Raw genomic sequence first — 16,214 nt, 5'->3', positions numbered from 1 at the left:
TAATTGTAGAATAGCAATATGATTAAATAATTCATGGATTATGGAAGAGCTGAGTGAAGACATGCATGATGTCTCCTGTCAGTGTGATGTGTTGAATCGTGAGCCAGTTCATGATCTCACCCATGCATTCTGCTCTATTTATCACAAATAGACAGGGAGCAGCTGTTCTAAAATAGCTCACTTCATGTAGGAGTGCTTTAAAAGTAGCCTTTGCTTTATATAAGCTATGTATCCTTAAATTCATGAGTTTGCTTGAGGCAGATGGAGACTGGGACTGAAGCTTTAGTTTCAGGCTGGGATCAATGGCTGAGACTGATTTCCTTTTGTACTGAGACAATGCTGCTTGTTTGTTGGTGACAGGTGAAGGTATTGTTCAGAACGTCAACAAATAAGGGCCCGAGTACAAAGCCTTCTGTGGGAGAATGGTGCATACTTTCTGTTTCGTCTTGAAGGCATTCATGCTGTTGCTTTAACTTGTAGTCTACATGCCAAACGTGACAGTAGGTGTGTAAAAAGAAAGTTTGATAGATAAGCCCAAACCCTACCCACTGTCTTCACTCCACACCCCTGGCCAATTACTGAGTGACATGGACATGCTTGCGGGATTGTTGGTTTTAGAAACTTACAGAACTTGTTGGACGTGGCCTAAAGTTGCTGCTCAGATACTGAAGAGGCAGGTAGGAAGTTAACATTGATCTAAGATAAACTTAGTGTTTGAAAACCTGGTTTGATTTTTATCATTTGTTTATCCTTGTTTTTCTGTGTCATTTTGCATCACCTTCTAGTCAAAAATGTGCTTCTCTTCTTTTTCCTACAGTTGGATGTTTGAGCTTCACTCTGCAGAATGACATCCATGGAGAGTTTGGTTTCACTTTCATCTGCTGAAAGTGAAAAAGTTTGACTGATTGAAAATCAGATTTTAATCTGTGTACACACCAGCATTATTTGTGACATCACAACTACTTAAAAAGCCAATCTTGGTCCAATATTAAACTTGCACAGATGTGATGTGAAACTTCAAGCCTCTAGTAAACAGATACTGAGAATGAACTTTACAGTGAGGAGGAAGACTCATGTTGTGTCCAGCTATTAAACTTATTAAATATATTTACATGTTCAGAGTTTCTGGAGTTCAGAGTATTTAATGAGGAGAAACAATTAGATTTTTAAATTGTCACAAGATAATTCATGTTTTTGGAAAAACCACGTCAGACCAGGGTTATTACAGTTAATTAAAACTAAAACTAGTACTGAAACTAGAAATTATTTAGATAACTGAAAAAAAGAAGACGAAAACTAAATAAAAACTGCAACAAACAATGCAAAACTAACTAAAACTAAAATCAGCTTAGTTTTCTTTTCATTTTCTCCCTCCATTTTTACTGTACTTCTTGAGATAACGGGCTTGAACCAGTAGGGAGACCAAAAGCACAGCAAATTTACCTCAGTGTCAGCATTATTTCATTCTTTTCAGTTTCTACTACTCAAGGCTTTGTCTTCTAATATCTGAGAAACTAACGAAATAAAAACTAAACTAAAACTACTTAATCACTTGTTAAACTTACTAAAACTAAACTGGAATAAAAAAGCAAACTGAAAAACGAAATAAAAAATATTATTAATATTATTATTATTATATATAAAACTAATGACATTTTTAAAACTAAAATAACCCTGCATCAGACACAACTTATTATTCAAAGAAGAGTATTTTACATTCATATTGAAACATGTGTTTATTTGTCTATTTGTTTACTTAGTTGTATTATTTTCACTAAGCTCAGTCCTGTTTCTATCTCACTGTGGCGTCATTAGTCCAATAAAGATGAAAAATACAGCTTATACACTTACACATATTTACCTATACACACAGCTGATTAACTTTGAATTATTTTTGCTCACGTCATTTATGATATGGTATTAACTTGTAACTGTTAATTGCTGTCCACGTAGAGAGACCAAGATTAATTAGAACAGCGGATCACTTCCCGTTGCTCTTCATTGTCACACAACAACTGGAAACAGCTATCAACGTGCTGTATAAATATTATGAGCAATAAAATACACCAGATCTTCGTTGTAGTGTCCATGTTGTTTCCACATCACGTTTTACGGACGATCCGAAGAGCACGTGAATGCACCAGTTAGTTGTTAGGGACGCCTGGCTCGTCGCTAACAGGAAATAACGAGACGAACTGTTTCCAGGTCAAGAAAGTAAACACGTGAATGACTAGTGAGTGCAAAGTAAGTAAGCCACACATAGAATGAATAGTTTGTAACACATGGTGTAACTATAATGTAATAGTCTCACTGTCTGCCCGACTGATTAGTTTGTTTCTGCATCTGTTTAACCATTTAGCTGCTATTTAGCTGCTGTAAGCTAAGTTAGCTGTAGCATTTTTCATACATAGAGTGCATTGAATAATCGCTGCTCAGTCTGTGTGCAAGGGTTTTTTTTCTTGCTGTACCATTCTGAATTTATTACGTATATGTTAAGCATCTTAACAAACCCCCTTATGTAGCGGGGGTCTGTTCTTTAACATCAGTCTGTTAGAGTGCACATTAGCTCACTTACAAATAGTGGCACAGAAAGCAGTAGAGCTGCAACTCGTGGTTATTTCCTCTATAGATTATTGAGCTGGTTATGCTCTTAATAATTGACTATAATTCACTAATTCTGATCAGTATTTTTGAGAAAACTGTGAAGATTGGCAATCACAGTTGATCAAAGCCTGAGGTGAAGTCACTTACAGTATTTACTTGTTTTGTCTCTCAAAACAAAGTCTTAATGTAATGAGGTGCGTCATCTGATCAGACAAGGACAAGCAACACCTCAACACATCTGAGAAGTGTGGATGAGGGGAATGGTTGACATTTTTGCTTGGAAAGTTATTTTAAGTGTTTAATTGATAATCAAAATAGTTGTTCAACATGTTTATTTGCATCTGCAGGGCACCGTGTACATTTCATGTTTGGGACGGATTCAGATGACGAGGTGGTCTTTGTTTCCGAAAAGGTTGCACCTATATCCAGTGTGATTATCATTGATCAGGTAATGATATCCCACATTTAGTCTCTGAATAATTTGTGTTAACCAATCTATGTTGCAAAACATATTGATTATCCAGGATTGATGTTAGATTTGGACAAACTTAACATCCCTGTGCATACAGGTTGCACTGTGTAATAATAGATGGAAATGGATATTTTATTAATTCCCATAGGGGAAATTCAGGTATCCAGTAGTTCATTCAGACACATACATAAAAAATAAGAACATATACAAAGACCTTGAGGTTAAAAATGAAGGTAAAATCAGATTAAAAAGCAACTAAACTTTAAACATAATACAAATAGATGTACAAAATTGAAAAAACATGTTAGGTAAAAGAGTAATTGAAGTGTGTTTGCATCATTTTCATATATTTTGATTAAATTATGCTCTCTTCATGCAGGCAAAGCGATTGGCTCTGCAGAGAGACATTGATCTGGAATCCAAACCACAGCAGTTAGCCAATACTCTGGTTAGTATTTACTGTTCTGTTAGTCACATATATTGTACATTCCTGGTTCTGTAATTTAATATCAGAGAAAACTATTAACTTCCAGTAATTGTATTTCTCTCACTAGACAAGCCAAAGGTCTGTTGCTGTGGAGAGGCCAGAAGGAAAGGTGAAAATGAAGGTGGAGGATGTGAAGGATGAAAATCCCGTTAAGAAAGAGAAGAAACGAAAGACAGGACAAAACTGCACTGTTGATGACGGGAGCTCAGCAGGAATGAAAAAAGAAAAGAAGAAGGTCAAAGGTGTTGAGGCAGCGGTTAAAGAAGAACAGCCTTGGGATGGAAGTGATGAAAAGGAAAAGAAGAAAAAGAAGAAGAAGAAGGAGAAAGTTGAGACTGACTCTTTGAATGATGTCAATGGTTCTGGTGTCACGGATGGAAATGATGAAACAGTCGGCAAAAAGAAGACAATAAAGAAACAGCTGGCTGAGAATGAGAGTGAACAGGACTCAATGAAAGATGGAGAGGAAAAGAGAAAGAGAAAGGAGAAAAAAGTAAAGAATAAGGCTTCACAAATTCAACCAGAAAATGTAAAGATGGAAGAAATAGAAAAAGAGGGGGAGAAAGTGTCAAAGAAGGTTAAGAAAGAAAAAAATGAGATTGTAGTTGCGAGCACAGAGGAGACTGAGGAGTGCATTAAAGAAAAGAAAAATAAGAAAAACAAAATTGCTGAAGAAGTTGAAATAAATGTAACAAAAAAGAAAAAGAAAGCTAAACTAACTGAGAGTGAAGTGAAGCTGGAAACACCAGAGGAAGACGATGATGAAGTTGAGGTGATGGTAAAAAAGAAGAAAAAGAAAAAAGCCAAAACTGAACATGAAGATGAAACCAAAGAAGATGAACATGAAGTAGAAACACAGGAAATCAAAGGCAAAAAGAAGAAGAAGAAGAAGGAGAAAGCAGCATCAAATAGAGATGAACCTGAAGCTGAGATTCAGGAGGAAATGGAAGAGAAAGACATTGTGGTCAAAAAGAAAAAAGACAAATCTATAAAGAGTGAGATTATTATAGAAGAAGGGAAGACAAGGTTGAAGACAAAAGGAGAAAAAAAGAAGAGAAAAAATGCTGAGGAGGTCAGTGGTGTGGAGGAGACAGAAACAAAGAAGAAGAGGAGGAAAAAGGCCAACTTAGAAGGAGAAGAACCATTAATACTCAAATGTGAAATGGAGGAGGGACAGAGTATGGAAACTGACACAAGCAAGAAAAGCAAAAAAAAGAAGAAGAGCTCTAAGGAGGAAACACAGGTGGAGAATGTGTGTATTGAAACTGGTGCAAAAAAGAAAAAGAAGAAGATCAAACAAGAGGTGGAGGACGACCAACATGTGAGTGTGTATTATCAGAGGTTACTGACACTGAACTCGGATGTTGTTATTTGAATTTTTTTTTTTTTTTTTTCAAGCATGGTTAGTAAAACTTTTGTTGGGTTTTTTTGTGTTTCAGGAGTCGGCCCAAGTAGATGTGGTGTTCCTGTCCAAGAAGACTGGAAACACTGATGAAGTGAACATCAACCAGGTAAACGTGTTTCTCAGTATCAACCCATCACTGACATCTCCTCTCATGAGTCATTATAAAAGCAGTAAAACATCTGGTTTCCACAAAATTGATTGAATAAGTTGTTTTATGCAGTAATGCTTAATAAAAATGTATTATTGTGGTTTGTCACAGGAGAGAAGACAGGCTTTACAAATGGAGATTGACAAGGCCTCTCAACCTGCAAAACCAGCTGCACCTTCGGTCAGTATCAAACCCTGTCCTGGACAAAAAATATCACAATGGAATCTGCATGTGTTTTTGTTTTTTGTTTTTTTGTAATTTTGCTATGATGTTGGTTGTGTGTGTTAAACATGGTCAAAGTTCCAAAACTTGCGGTGAACATATGTGAAATGTTCCCTGAAAGTCAAAAGCCAGGGCTCCAGTCTTTTTCTGAATGCTTCATTTGATCGGGTTCATTCCATTTCAAGAAAAGAATGAAAAAAATAGAAGTTAAATCCTACTACTGCTGTTTGTTCATGTAGCATCCTGAGCCGCCATCAGAAGTCTGTTAAGTGGCATCTTCCTGAAGTTAACCTATCCGATCATAGTGGGTTCATTGGGACAGGGTGGCTTAAAGGGACAGGAGCTATAATGGCCGGTTTCAGACAGAAGCAGACCTGAGGGGCTTTATAAAGGTTCAGTGAAGTGAGTGAGAGTTCACACAACAGCACTCAAACCCTGGTCTCCCACACCACAGATGAATGTGTTAACCACAAAGCCATAGTGACAACCCCATAGCCAGGGGTCAGCATGTCTAGTCATCTGTAGTCATTACTGAATTTGTGGGGAATGGGAAAGTCAGATTAAAAAAATGAATGGTGAGAATTTGTGCAGTGGAGGCAGATATCCTGACATTTAATCCCTATTGTGAGTTAAGCTCCAAAGACTGGATCCTGCATCTTCTGTAATGCAACTTAATAGCAGCTTCCACCAAACACCTACCTGATAGATGTCTTTGTCTTTTAAACTCTGCACTGCCACTTTGTAATGTAGGCTTTCAGATATAAATGTACGGTGAACAAACTTTAAACAAGATAACAACGATGTCATTACTATTATTTTTTCTGTTTTCACAAACTGATCAGATGAAGTGAGACTTTTATGTTTGAGTGGCCTTTAACGCTCTTCATCACTGACATTTGTCCCTCAAATCTCTGTTCCTCAGGGTTTGGGCCAGTGGAGCACTGCCCAGTTCAGCAGCTCTGATCAGCAGCAGAAGTTCCTCAGGTTGATGGGTGGCTTTAAAAAAGGTTTCCAGCCGGCAGCGGCAAGCACCGGAGGAGCAAATATGGCACTGGGGAAAGATGGACAGCAGCAGTTACAGCAAAATCTGTTGGGAGAGTTTGAGCGCGCCCAGTCACGCAGAATGGACTTCAATAACAGGGGGTCAGGACTTGGTTTCACCGCCCCATCTAATAAGAAGTTCTCCATTGACATCAGTGCAACCCGATCAATCCGCTTTGATGATTGATTAAGGTGTGTGTGGTACGGTTGTGCTTGTACTGTTTTTATCAGTGGAATACATGTGATTTCATATGGAACTTTTTAATTTTTTCGTCTTTCGTCCTTTTTTTTTTTTTAAAGACACATTTTGAGCCCAGTTGTTTTGTTTTTTTTCATTCTCATAATGAGACTGTCATGTACATTGCTGATTTTAGCCATATCTTGAGAGCACATTAGAGTATTTTTCATATGAGGAATTATATTAAGGCTTTAAGGTGAGGAGAGTGAAATGAGTAAACTGTTGTTCAGTCACAGCTGTGATGTTTACTTTTGAATAAAATCTGTAGTTACAAATCACCATTTCTCAACTGAAGTTTCATCACTTGCATCAGTCTAGATAAAAAGAGGAAACGTTGGTTTTGATAGTCCTTTTATTTCATTCTTGCACATGACATCTGCTGTAAAGAAGGAAAGAATAAGGAAAGTCCAATTACGCTTTACTTCAAGAAAAACATTACAACATTTCTGCTTTGCTGGTTCACAAGCGTTTCACCTTGATAATGTGCTGGAAAACTAAGAAATATATGGCTATCACGTTTTTCATTCTGTCCTCAGTAGTTGTGTTGTAATTCTAACTGAACATTCACTTTCCTTTAAACCTAGTCTGTGGACAACATTCGTCCATCCAGTTTTCTTGAAACTGGAAAAGTTGGAAAGGTAGATAAAAAATGTCTCTGTCACTTTTATGGACAAAGAATAAAAAAAATGGTCGGCCACCTACATGACATCATGCAATTCAAAGTGCAATGCACACTATGCATCATTTTTGGTCAAATCCTCCTTATTTTGAAACAAAGTCACTGCCATTTGCAATGATTTCTCTGGTTACAAAATACAGAGCGTTCATTTGCTCCTTACACAAGATACAACTCTTGACCAAATGCTAAAATCATCTGAGTGACCTGATGATAATTCCATAATTCTTATTAGCAACTTAGCATCTGGGAAAGACCTTTCTTTACTAGGTACAAAATCCAGATGCTTTTAGCTTCTCAGCTTAGAAAGCTGGAGACTATCAGCGTAATATAACGTCCTGAGTAAACTGAGTCATTTCTTTTGTCTACAGTTCTAAATCAGGTTGTCATAAGGCAGTTTAATGAAAACTTAAAAAGCCCTGCATCACTGGCAAATGCTTTCAAATTTCCACTAATGCTACATTGTTTATAACGTCCTGACAATTTTGCAGTTTGGTCTGATGCTGCATTAGTGTTTTCAAGGTGGCACAATCAAATGGTGACAAATGTGCAGATGGAAAGTTACTTAAACACTTAAGAAAGTCATGAAACCAGGAAGCAGCCGACGATACGCATGTCGTCCAGTCTCTCATAAAACATCTGAAACAGAGTCGGGAGGCTCTGTGACAATAGTGAAGGAGGGAGGGGAAGCTGTGTGTTCCTTGTGGGAAGAAGACTTTTCAGGCCTCTCATGCCTGTAGATACTCCGGCTGCACTCGTGCCACTTTGCGGAACTCTTTGGAATGTGTTCGAGGACACTGCATCTCACACCAGCTGATGGGGATCATCTGGGCACCTGTGAGATGTGATAGAGATGAGATGTAGAAAAACAGGTACTGTAATAAGCTTAAGATATATTGGGAGTACACAAGTATGTAACATTGCATGCAAAAATCAGGTATATGTGGTATTATGGAGGTTTTAATTTGGTCCTTTCTTCCTTCCTGAATCCTTTTAATCAAATTCACAGAAACCACTAGTAGCACTGTAGCAATGTTTTTACAGGTGGCACAGAAACACAGCAATGGAATTCACCAGTAAAGACAGAAAATAAAGCATTGATGTAAACACTGCAGGTTTGAAATATTTAAGAAAATTGTCTTTTTCAAAAGGAGGGAAAAAATATATGTTAGTTAGGCCTCAAGGATACAGGCAATGTATTTGGGTGAGAAACACTACATCTAAACAGAAATGTTTCATCAGAAAACTCAACAGGTCATCTTTAAGATTAGATTAATCTAGATGCTCACATCAGAATAGGAACAAATGTGAGTGCTTGTAACTCAGATTACAGTATCTCACAAAAGTGAGTACACCCCTCACTTTTTTGCAAATATTTTATTATATCTTTTCATGGGACAACACTATAGAAATGAAACTTTGATACACTTTAACAGTAAATCTATAAGCTATACAAGCTGTACACTTATATCAAAGTTTTATTTCTATAGTGTTGACCCATGAAAAGATATAATAAAATATTTGCAAAAAAGTGAGGGGTGTACTCACTTTTGTGAGATACTGTATAAGATCTGATATTTACTAGAAAAAAATAGTACTATATAATGCTGCAGCTTCATAAATATTGCTTTTAGTCTAAGTATGTGTGTTGTCTAAACAGCTACACATGCACCACTTTGTGCTGAAACAGGTGTTCATTTGTGCAGGGATCCTATTTGATAGATAAAAGTTTTGATCTAACAGATGTAAATGTTGTTGTAAATGTGTGTTGTTTGACTGAGCTCTGCCAGTTACCTGCTTCACTGTGTGCCACCACCACCCCCAGTTCATTCTCTGCTGTAGTCAACAGGTAGTTCGACTGCACATCACCGAGAGAGATCTGACATCTTAGGTCAAGGGTTAGCGACGCAAAAGTAAACTACATCCATGTCAATGACAATCAGACATTACCAAGATATTCATTCTAGAAGTCGCATTGCTTTTTAAATCCATTTACCTAAATATACAAAGGGCAGGCACACACAAAGATGTACAAAATGTATCATTATAATCTTCACACCTAAAGCAAGGATAGCAACACATAACAACAAACAACTTCTTTGGAGGTGATTTTACTCAAGTTTAAGAATGAAAGAGGTGTGAATGTTTGTGAGTATGGTATGTGGTTTCAAAAAAGGTATTTGTTTGGCCCTGCGGCAGGAAAAGGATACCACTTTTGCTAGGACGATGTCACCTGGTCTGAAACTTTTGTAGGTCTCCACCTGCAATAAGAAAAACAAGTTTTACGTTAAGCATGTCATCTCACTTTCAGCCATTAAGAGCTGCAGAGAGAAAGGATGATAATGTGAGTGAATATGAGAATGGGAGCACACCTTGTCTTTCTCTGTCGCTCGTACATCTTCTTTTCTGCAGAGCCAGAGAGAGAGAGCTCAGTTTCAGCAAAGACACTGAATAATATCGCTGATAATATAACTGTGGAGGTAGTTTTTGGTGTTACCTGATGGTGCCTCTGAAGCGGTCCTTGAGCGGCGTGGAGCCTACATAAAGGATGTGGACCTTGGCGAACCTTGGGTTGATGCTGGTCACCTGTCCAAACACATAACAAGGTAGAGCACCTCTTTGACCAACAGATACATATCTAAACTGTGTAGTGTGACATCAGTTCAACAGATCACCCAACTGTAGAAAAAATGTGTCAGATTTCATACCTTACAGGTGACTATTGCTCCAACATCTGGTAGTAGTTGTGCTTCTGTTTCCCTCACCACTGAGATTACTGGTAACTAAAAAAAGACAAAAAACACACAAATTATTTGCACACAAAGCTCAAACCAAACCTGTTACATAAGGACAGCCTGAAGCCTGTCACGCAAAATATGGTGCATATCTCAGACGCACTGAACAAACCTATCCCCATTCATATTCACAAATGTTGCGCAAATACCATTTGGCACTCATTCAAGCCTGAATGCTTTTGCAGTGTTACCCTACCTCTCACCCACCCACTCCTAACACATTCCTCACCTCCTCTCCCTCGTTTTTCCTCAGCACGTAGCCTGCTAGTGAGGAGTATATGTAGCCGTGCCGCAGGTACACTCCTGTGCCGGGTATACAGTCTTCTACACTGCATAGTTTGTCACCTGAGCGAGAAGAGAAAAACAGTGGAAATGTCAGTGAAAGTAACATTTGAGGAGGAGGAGGGTGAAAAGTTGTATGTGCTGTCAGAAAGGGTAGAGCTGGACCACTTCTGCTCACTTTATAATAAACCAATTCACTACTGTCTGATGAAACATTAACTACCGGAGAAAAACAAAACAAAACAAAGCAATCGCCATATATTTAATGAGCTTGGCTTGTCATTCAGACCGTTATCTGCTTATTTGATTGATCGTGACACAGGATAAGTTAAGATCTGGGTAGATTACCATCTTGGCAAAATAATTTTCAGGTATAAAGTCTGTAAAGTGTTCCAGGGTTTTTAACCAAGAACTGTAAACAGCTATGATTTAGCTAATATTACAACTCATTCTTGCCCCCTTATGGATAATTATTGCTCTAGAATAAAAAAGGAGGGTGCAGCCAGTTTCAGGGGAGGTTGAGTGAAAGGAAGAGAAAAAATATTACATTTATTATAAAAATTAGATCACATAGAATAACCTTTTTCTAAACTTTGTCTGAGGGGAGAACCACAATCCCAGACTTTGGAGACCTCTGCTCTAGAGTAACGTATTTAAAGACGCTTTAAGCCCTTAAAACTTGGCATTAACACGACATGAAATACAGTCCTGCATGGTATCTAGAGAGCTGACATTAACCCAGATTACTACTACCATGTCATTAAATCACTACAATCACACATCTAACAAGTTTTCAGTGTAAAACATTTTGACATTTGCCTAATGCCACCTGCACAATACAAGCAACGGGTGAGTCACAACAAGTGCGAGAAGGAATGTAGCAGTCCTGCCTAAGGCGATGGGCAGGGCTGCTAAGCAATACCTACCGTGGAAAGTGAATGTCAACAACTCTCAGCCCTGCACAGTCCACACACTCGTTTTCACATAAAAATTGGGGGGGACACACGACCCCAAAAACATACTCCCACCTCACATTCACCCGACACGAGTAACTTTTGGCAGCCACAAGTTTAAAAAGCAACGTTAGCTAAGGAGCTAGAGATAACTGACAGGATTTCACACTGTTTAACTGTAGTTTGACGACTTTTTCTCTCGAAACAGCGACGTCTACAAAGTGTAACATCCGCAAAAAACTTCTGAACGATGTGAAGTTTAAAGATGCTACATTATGAGTGAAATTATAGACAAATTTACGGGACTCACCTGGAACACACAGCTTCATGGGCGACATGTTTTCGAGAAGAGTAGAACGCTCGTTGATTGGCTATGACGAAGGGCTCGCGTTGATTCTCATTGGTCAGTTTCACGTCGAGGGGGAAGGAAAAGGAAGGAGGACAGCTCGGTCCGCCATGTTTGTTGAGGCACATGGGACCACATGGTTCTGCTTCATAGCAACGCAACACGTTTTGACACATGTGGCAGGTTATCTATGAACAATTAGTAATTTCTTATTATTGATAATTACTTATATTAAATTGACAGCACATGTGTCTCTTGTCTTTTATTTAGTTTCAATGTTCTCCTTTTATGTTAGATTAAAATGTTTTTTTAATGTAATGATTTTATGATTTGTTTTATTTTGCTGCCTCTGTAACATGGATTTTAAGAAGTGCTCTGTAAATAAAGATTATTATTATAAATCATTCTAGAAAACACTGATGATGCAAGTTTTAAACAATTTTGCTGACTAAATATTGATTATTTGCCAGTTAACCCTTAAACAGGCAGCGTGCACCAGGAGATACAGACTATTTAACATCCTGTTAGGATGGTTAAGGTAGAATTGAAGCCTGTGGTTGTTATAAAATTATAAAAAACAGTTTAGAAACTAGTATTAATGACCAGAATGTGTCACTTTTCTATGTTAAATAACACATTTAAATGTTTTTACCATTATCACCATTGTATACCTTAATAAGGGCAACACATCCTGGTGGTGACACAACTCATAAAATCCAAAATATATTAAAAAATATGAGTGGAAATGTTTTACTTTAGGTGCAAATGACATAACTAGTAACATAAAATTATGTTTTTTACATCTTTTTCCATTCCTGCCTGTTTAAGGGTTAATGCTTTTTCATTTTGATCATCTATTGAAATGTTTTATTAGCATTCTGTGACATTTAATTCCTGTGTTGAATCTTAATTTGAAACACAAACAGATCATTTAGAAATGTAATGGTGTGCTAATATATATTATTTTAAATCCAAAATTTGATCTGAAAACATCCACTCAGAGATGCTTAAGTTTACCGGCAGAACAATCATGGGTAGTAATGGACAAGCAGATTTAGTCTCATGTAACAACTTGCATATTTCTGCTTCATTATATAACTGTGAATGTAATTCAGACATTTCATTTTTGTTTCTGTTTTATTTGTATGTGTGAGTGCTTATATATGCACAAAGTTCCAAACAGGAAAAATTGTAACAGTACATGAGCAGTAACAAAAAATATCAGACACTGATCAGAGATTTCATCATATAAGGGCTCACAACATTTATTCTTTTTCTCACAATGCCACAGCAAACAAAAATCAGTAGTGCAGTGCATATCAAATTGCCCAGTGTTTCTTAGGTTATACTATTCCCATTCAACTTCAACTACACAGATTGTAAACTGGAATACTTGGGGCGACACTGGCAAGGTTAGTGTAGGTTTGCTCCTATTCACTGGTCCCTAATTTGCATTTTGGTAAGTGCATAAATCATATTACAGTTGATAACCATTGTCTAATTAAATCTATGTTTTAATACATTGGTATATCAAAGTATAGAGCAATCAAATCAAACACTAGATTGTATTTTTGTGTTACAGCTGCATCATATTAAAATAAAGTGCACATTGTGTGTGTGAGTGTGTGCAAGACTGTGAAGAGACTGAAAATGAATGACCTTGATAACTGAACAGCATGTTTGATCTCTACTCTAGAGGAGTCTATTACTTGGCCTTGCCCTGAGCAGCCACAGCTGCCATAGCCTTCTTTACGGTCTCCTCGTCTCCCAGAAACTGCATGGGTCCTAAGGGCTTCAGGTTTTTGTCCAGCTCGTACACAATGGGGATGCCTGTGGGCAGGTTCAACTCCATGATGGCCTCCTCTGACATACCTGGGAAACAATGACAGACATTCAGGGCTTATACTTATTTGCATGGGTGCCTTAAATGTATCTCGTCAACTGATGCAGACTAAGGCAAGCTTCACTCCAAGAAGTCACTCAGCAACAGTTGCTGCTAGCTGGATATGGTGGCAAAGATTTTATGGTCACCCAGTTAAGATTTCTCAGAGGGCTTCATGCTCAGCAGTGGGATCTCATCTTTGCCCTGAGTTAGTCAATAACAAAGATAAGCATTTTATCTTGGTATAATACTTTCAATTTATAAGATAAGATAAGATATTTATTATTCCCACAATGGGATGAAATCCAACCACCTGGCCCACTTTTAAACTTATTCGTCGTACATTGTTTTGGAATGATTCACTTTGCCCCAGTTGAAGCTTCGATTGAATTTTTTTTAAAACAGATGAAATTATTCACTCATTCACTGTTGAGTAACATAAAATACTCCTGGCACCAGTCTGTGCCTCTTACCCTCAAGATGCTTGACAATGCCACGGAGACTGTTGCCATGGGCAGCAATCAGCACCCTCTTTCCGTCTTTGATCTGTGGAACAATCTCATCATTCCAGAAGGGCAGCGCTCTAGCAATGGTGTCCTTCAGGCTCTCACAGGTTGGAAGCTGATCGTCTGACAGGTCAGCATAACGCCGATCCTACCACAAATGAGAAAGTTGATGTTGTAAACTACTATAGAGTCATTTTAGATTACACTGATGTAATTAAGATGTCTCAGTATGTCACTGGCAAACAGACTTTGGTGTCACCTTGCTTATGCTCTGATAGAAGTCATGCTCCGCCTCCATGGGTGGGGGTGGGGTGTCAAAAGAGCGTCTCCAGATCTTGACCTGGGCCTCTCCGTGTTTAGCTGCTGTTTCAGCCTTGTTCAGCCCGGTCAGGCCGCCGTAGTGGCGCTCATTGAGGCGCCAGGTCCTGTGAACGGGCAGCCACATCTGGTCGATGCCATCCAGAACAAACCACAGGGTGCGGATGGCCCTCTTTAGCACAGAGGTGTAGCAAATATCGAATTCATAGCCAGCATCTGAGGTGAATTACAGACAGGACATGAAATAGATGTCACTCACTAATATGTGCATACAAGTTTATCTTTTAGTAAGAGACCCAAAGAAAACGATCTGCATTGTTTGTTGCTCCTCTGCTAACATTTACAAGTGGTTTTGCTTAGTCAGTGGCAGTTCTAGCCACAGGACAGTGGTAGACTGTCGGCTCTGCAGAATGCCTGCAGATTTTTTTTTTGGGCCAACAGGAGGGTGTGTGCCAGTAAAATCAAATAATCCAACACAAATAGGAAAAAGAAATCCAAAACACCAGTAACCCATACAGATCATTTGGGCATCTTTTTCAGTCATATTTTGCTTTCTTAAATAGAAAAATAAACTAAAAATTATGAGTCTGCTAATAAAAAATGTGACAGAAAGTGTTTGAGTAAAAGTTAAAAAGTATATAGAGAATAATGGAAAGGGAACATGTGAAATAAAATGATATATAGATATTGTGATCCTCCTTTTGATTATATATGTTTTCGGTTGTATTAAAGGGTACATATATACATTTACATTGATTTGTCATAGCAATCACATTCAAAAAGCATGCATCTCTTTCATTACATCATGACAAATTCACTTCACAATACATATAGCTAATATTATTTATCAAAAAGGTAAGAACACATCAAATAGGGATGGTACAACAGCACCAGATTGTCTGGCTGCACTGGTGTGTGGAGCCATCCAGCAGTGAGTCTGTGATCTGAGTCAGACTGAAAAACATGTCTGACTGAAACCATGTGCAAAATGTAAGCCACGTTCTTCAAGTATTGCCTGATTAATACATATTATCACCCTAGTCTGATAAACACTGTTTCTATCACTTCCATCCCTTCTTTCACTCCTCTACTGCTGGCCCTCATTGTGTCGCAGTGGGCCGACTACCTGTTTCCTCATCCGGCCGAGTTGCATAAGCATTGCCTTAATCCAACGACAGAGAGAAAGCCCGATTAGGCCCTGTGACATTATCTGATACCTTTCAAAGCCTGTCCTCCTCTCTTCGCCTCCTGCTCCCCGGTCTCACTCAGATCCGCGTCGAACCATCCGCAAAAGCGATTCTCCTGGTTCCAGCGACTCTCTCCATGGCGGATCAGGACCAGTTTGTACGCAGCCATCCTCACACCGATGCCCTCTACTCTGTATTTCCGGAAACTTTGGGGTATGTGACTCTTCTTCACACGAGTCAGACTCGCTCGCAGATTTGTCCTGACTCGGCCGCAGCCCCACAGACAGGTACACAGCACCGGGCGCAGTATGTTTGGTGGATAGGAGGGATGGTGCGTTGCGGCTGCACGTTTACCGACTTGACTTGTCTGAACTTGACAGATCTCACTAGGCAAGCTCTTTTCTTCTCTTCCTGCTGGTTTCCAACCAATCAGAGGGCGAGCTGTGAGCACCGGAGGAGGAGGGAGGCAGGAGGATGCGCACAGCAGCACGTCCACACACCCACAAACGCATCCTGCAGGCTGGCGTTTGTGCATCATATGGGAAAAAAATGACTAAACAGACTAACATCAAGCGTGATAACCATAGTCAGTGGAAAAAATACTCCCATACATATCTTCACATACCAGTCATCGTATACTACATGTGTGCCA

The 16,214-nt window shown here is 38.7% G+C and overlaps 3 protein-coding genes across 4 annotated transcripts; 1 reads left to right on the top strand and 2 right to left on the bottom strand.

Moving 5' to 3' along the window:
- Positions 1-2,207: 2,207 nt before the first annotated feature.
- On the top strand, positions 2,208-6,820 carry knop1 (lysine-rich nucleolar protein 1). Of its 2 annotated transcripts, XM_053332451.1 has the most exons (7): positions 2,228-2,244; positions 2,952-3,052; positions 3,456-3,524; positions 3,631-4,884; positions 5,003-5,074; positions 5,228-5,296; positions 6,261-6,820. In XM_053332451.1, the coding sequence occupies exons 2-7, from the start codon at positions 2,969-2,971 to the stop codon at positions 6,564-6,566; spliced, it is 1,854 nt and encodes a 617-aa protein (XP_053188426.1). In that variant the 5' UTR covers positions 2,228-2,244; positions 2,952-2,968; the 3' UTR covers positions 6,567-6,820. The 2 variants fall into 2 exon arrangements, with proteins under 2 accessions (XP_053188434.1, XP_053188426.1); XM_053332459.1 differs by lacking the exon at positions 2,952-3,052 and having other exon boundaries at positions 2,208-2,244.
- A 140-nt stretch (positions 6,821-6,960) lies between these two features.
- Positions 6,961-11,661, bottom strand: exosc1 (exosome component 1). The gene is made up of 8 exons (XM_053330969.1): positions 11,634-11,661; positions 10,318-10,433; positions 10,002-10,076; positions 9,791-9,879; positions 9,666-9,699; positions 9,504-9,554; positions 9,088-9,172; positions 6,961-8,128 (listed from the first exon to the last, which is right to left on the bottom strand). The coding sequence occupies exons 1-8, from the start codon at positions 11,659-11,661 to the stop codon at positions 8,022-8,024; spliced, it is 585 nt and encodes a 194-aa protein (XP_053186944.1). The 3' UTR covers positions 6,961-8,021.
- A 1,257-nt stretch (positions 11,662-12,918) lies between these two features.
- On the bottom strand, positions 12,919-15,992 carry pgam1b (phosphoglycerate mutase 1b). The gene is made up of 4 exons (XM_053330814.1): positions 15,593-15,992; positions 14,317-14,591; positions 14,025-14,205; positions 12,919-13,541 (listed from the first exon to the last, which is right to left on the bottom strand). Exons 1-4 carry the CDS (start codon positions 15,729-15,731, stop codon positions 13,375-13,377), a joined length of 762 nt encoding a protein of 253 aa, XP_053186789.1. The 5' UTR covers positions 15,732-15,992; the 3' UTR covers positions 12,919-13,374.
- Between the last annotated feature and the right edge of the window lie 222 nt (positions 15,993-16,214).

This window comes from Scomber japonicus, chromosome 2 (assembly GCF_027409825.1).
Source record: "Scomber japonicus isolate fScoJap1 chromosome 2, fScoJap1.pri, whole genome shotgun sequence".
NCBI classification, from domain to species: Eukaryota; Metazoa; Chordata; class Actinopteri; order Scombriformes; family Scombridae; genus Scomber; species Scomber japonicus.
Note: the sequence above shows the minus strand (reverse complement) of the source record. Positions and strands in the feature narration are given on the sequence as shown.

Excerpts from the sequence above, each read along its gene's own strand:
- pgam1b (XM_053330814.1), bottom strand. The coding sequence starts at position 15,731 with ATGGCTGCGTACAAACTGGTCCTGATCCGCCATGGAGAGAGTCGCTGG. Across the intron at positions 14,206-14,316 it reads TCTATCAGAGCATAAGCAAG|GATCGGCGTTATGCTGACCT; the intron begins GTGACACCAAAG and ends CATTTGTGGTAG. Across the intron at positions 13,542-14,024 it reads CATTGTCAAGCATCTTGAGG|GTATGTCAGAGGAGGCCATC; the intron begins GTAAGAGGCACA and ends ATTGTTTCCCAG.
- exosc1 (XM_053330969.1), bottom strand. The coding sequence starts at position 11,661 with ATGTCGCCCATGAAGCTGTGTGTTCCAG. Across the intron at positions 10,434-11,633 it reads CATGAAGCTGTGTGTTCCAG|GTGACAAACTATGCAGTGTA; the intron begins GTGAGTCCCGTA and ends CTTCTCGCTCAG. Across the intron at positions 10,077-10,317 it reads GGAAAAACGAGGGAGAGGAG|TTACCAGTAATCTCAGTGGT; the intron begins GTGAGGAATGTG and ends GTCTTTTTTTAG.
- knop1 (XM_053332451.1), top strand. The coding sequence starts at position 2,969 with ATGTTTGGGACGGATTCAGATGACGAGGTGGTCTTTGTTTCCGAAAAG. Across the intron at positions 3,053-3,455 it reads GTGTGATTATCATTGATCAG|GCAAAGCGATTGGCTCTGCA; the intron begins GTAATGATATCC and ends CTCTTCATGCAG. Across the intron at positions 5,297-6,260 it reads CAAAACCAGCTGCACCTTCG|GGTTTGGGCCAGTGGAGCAC; the intron begins GTCAGTATCAAA and ends TCTGTTCCTCAG.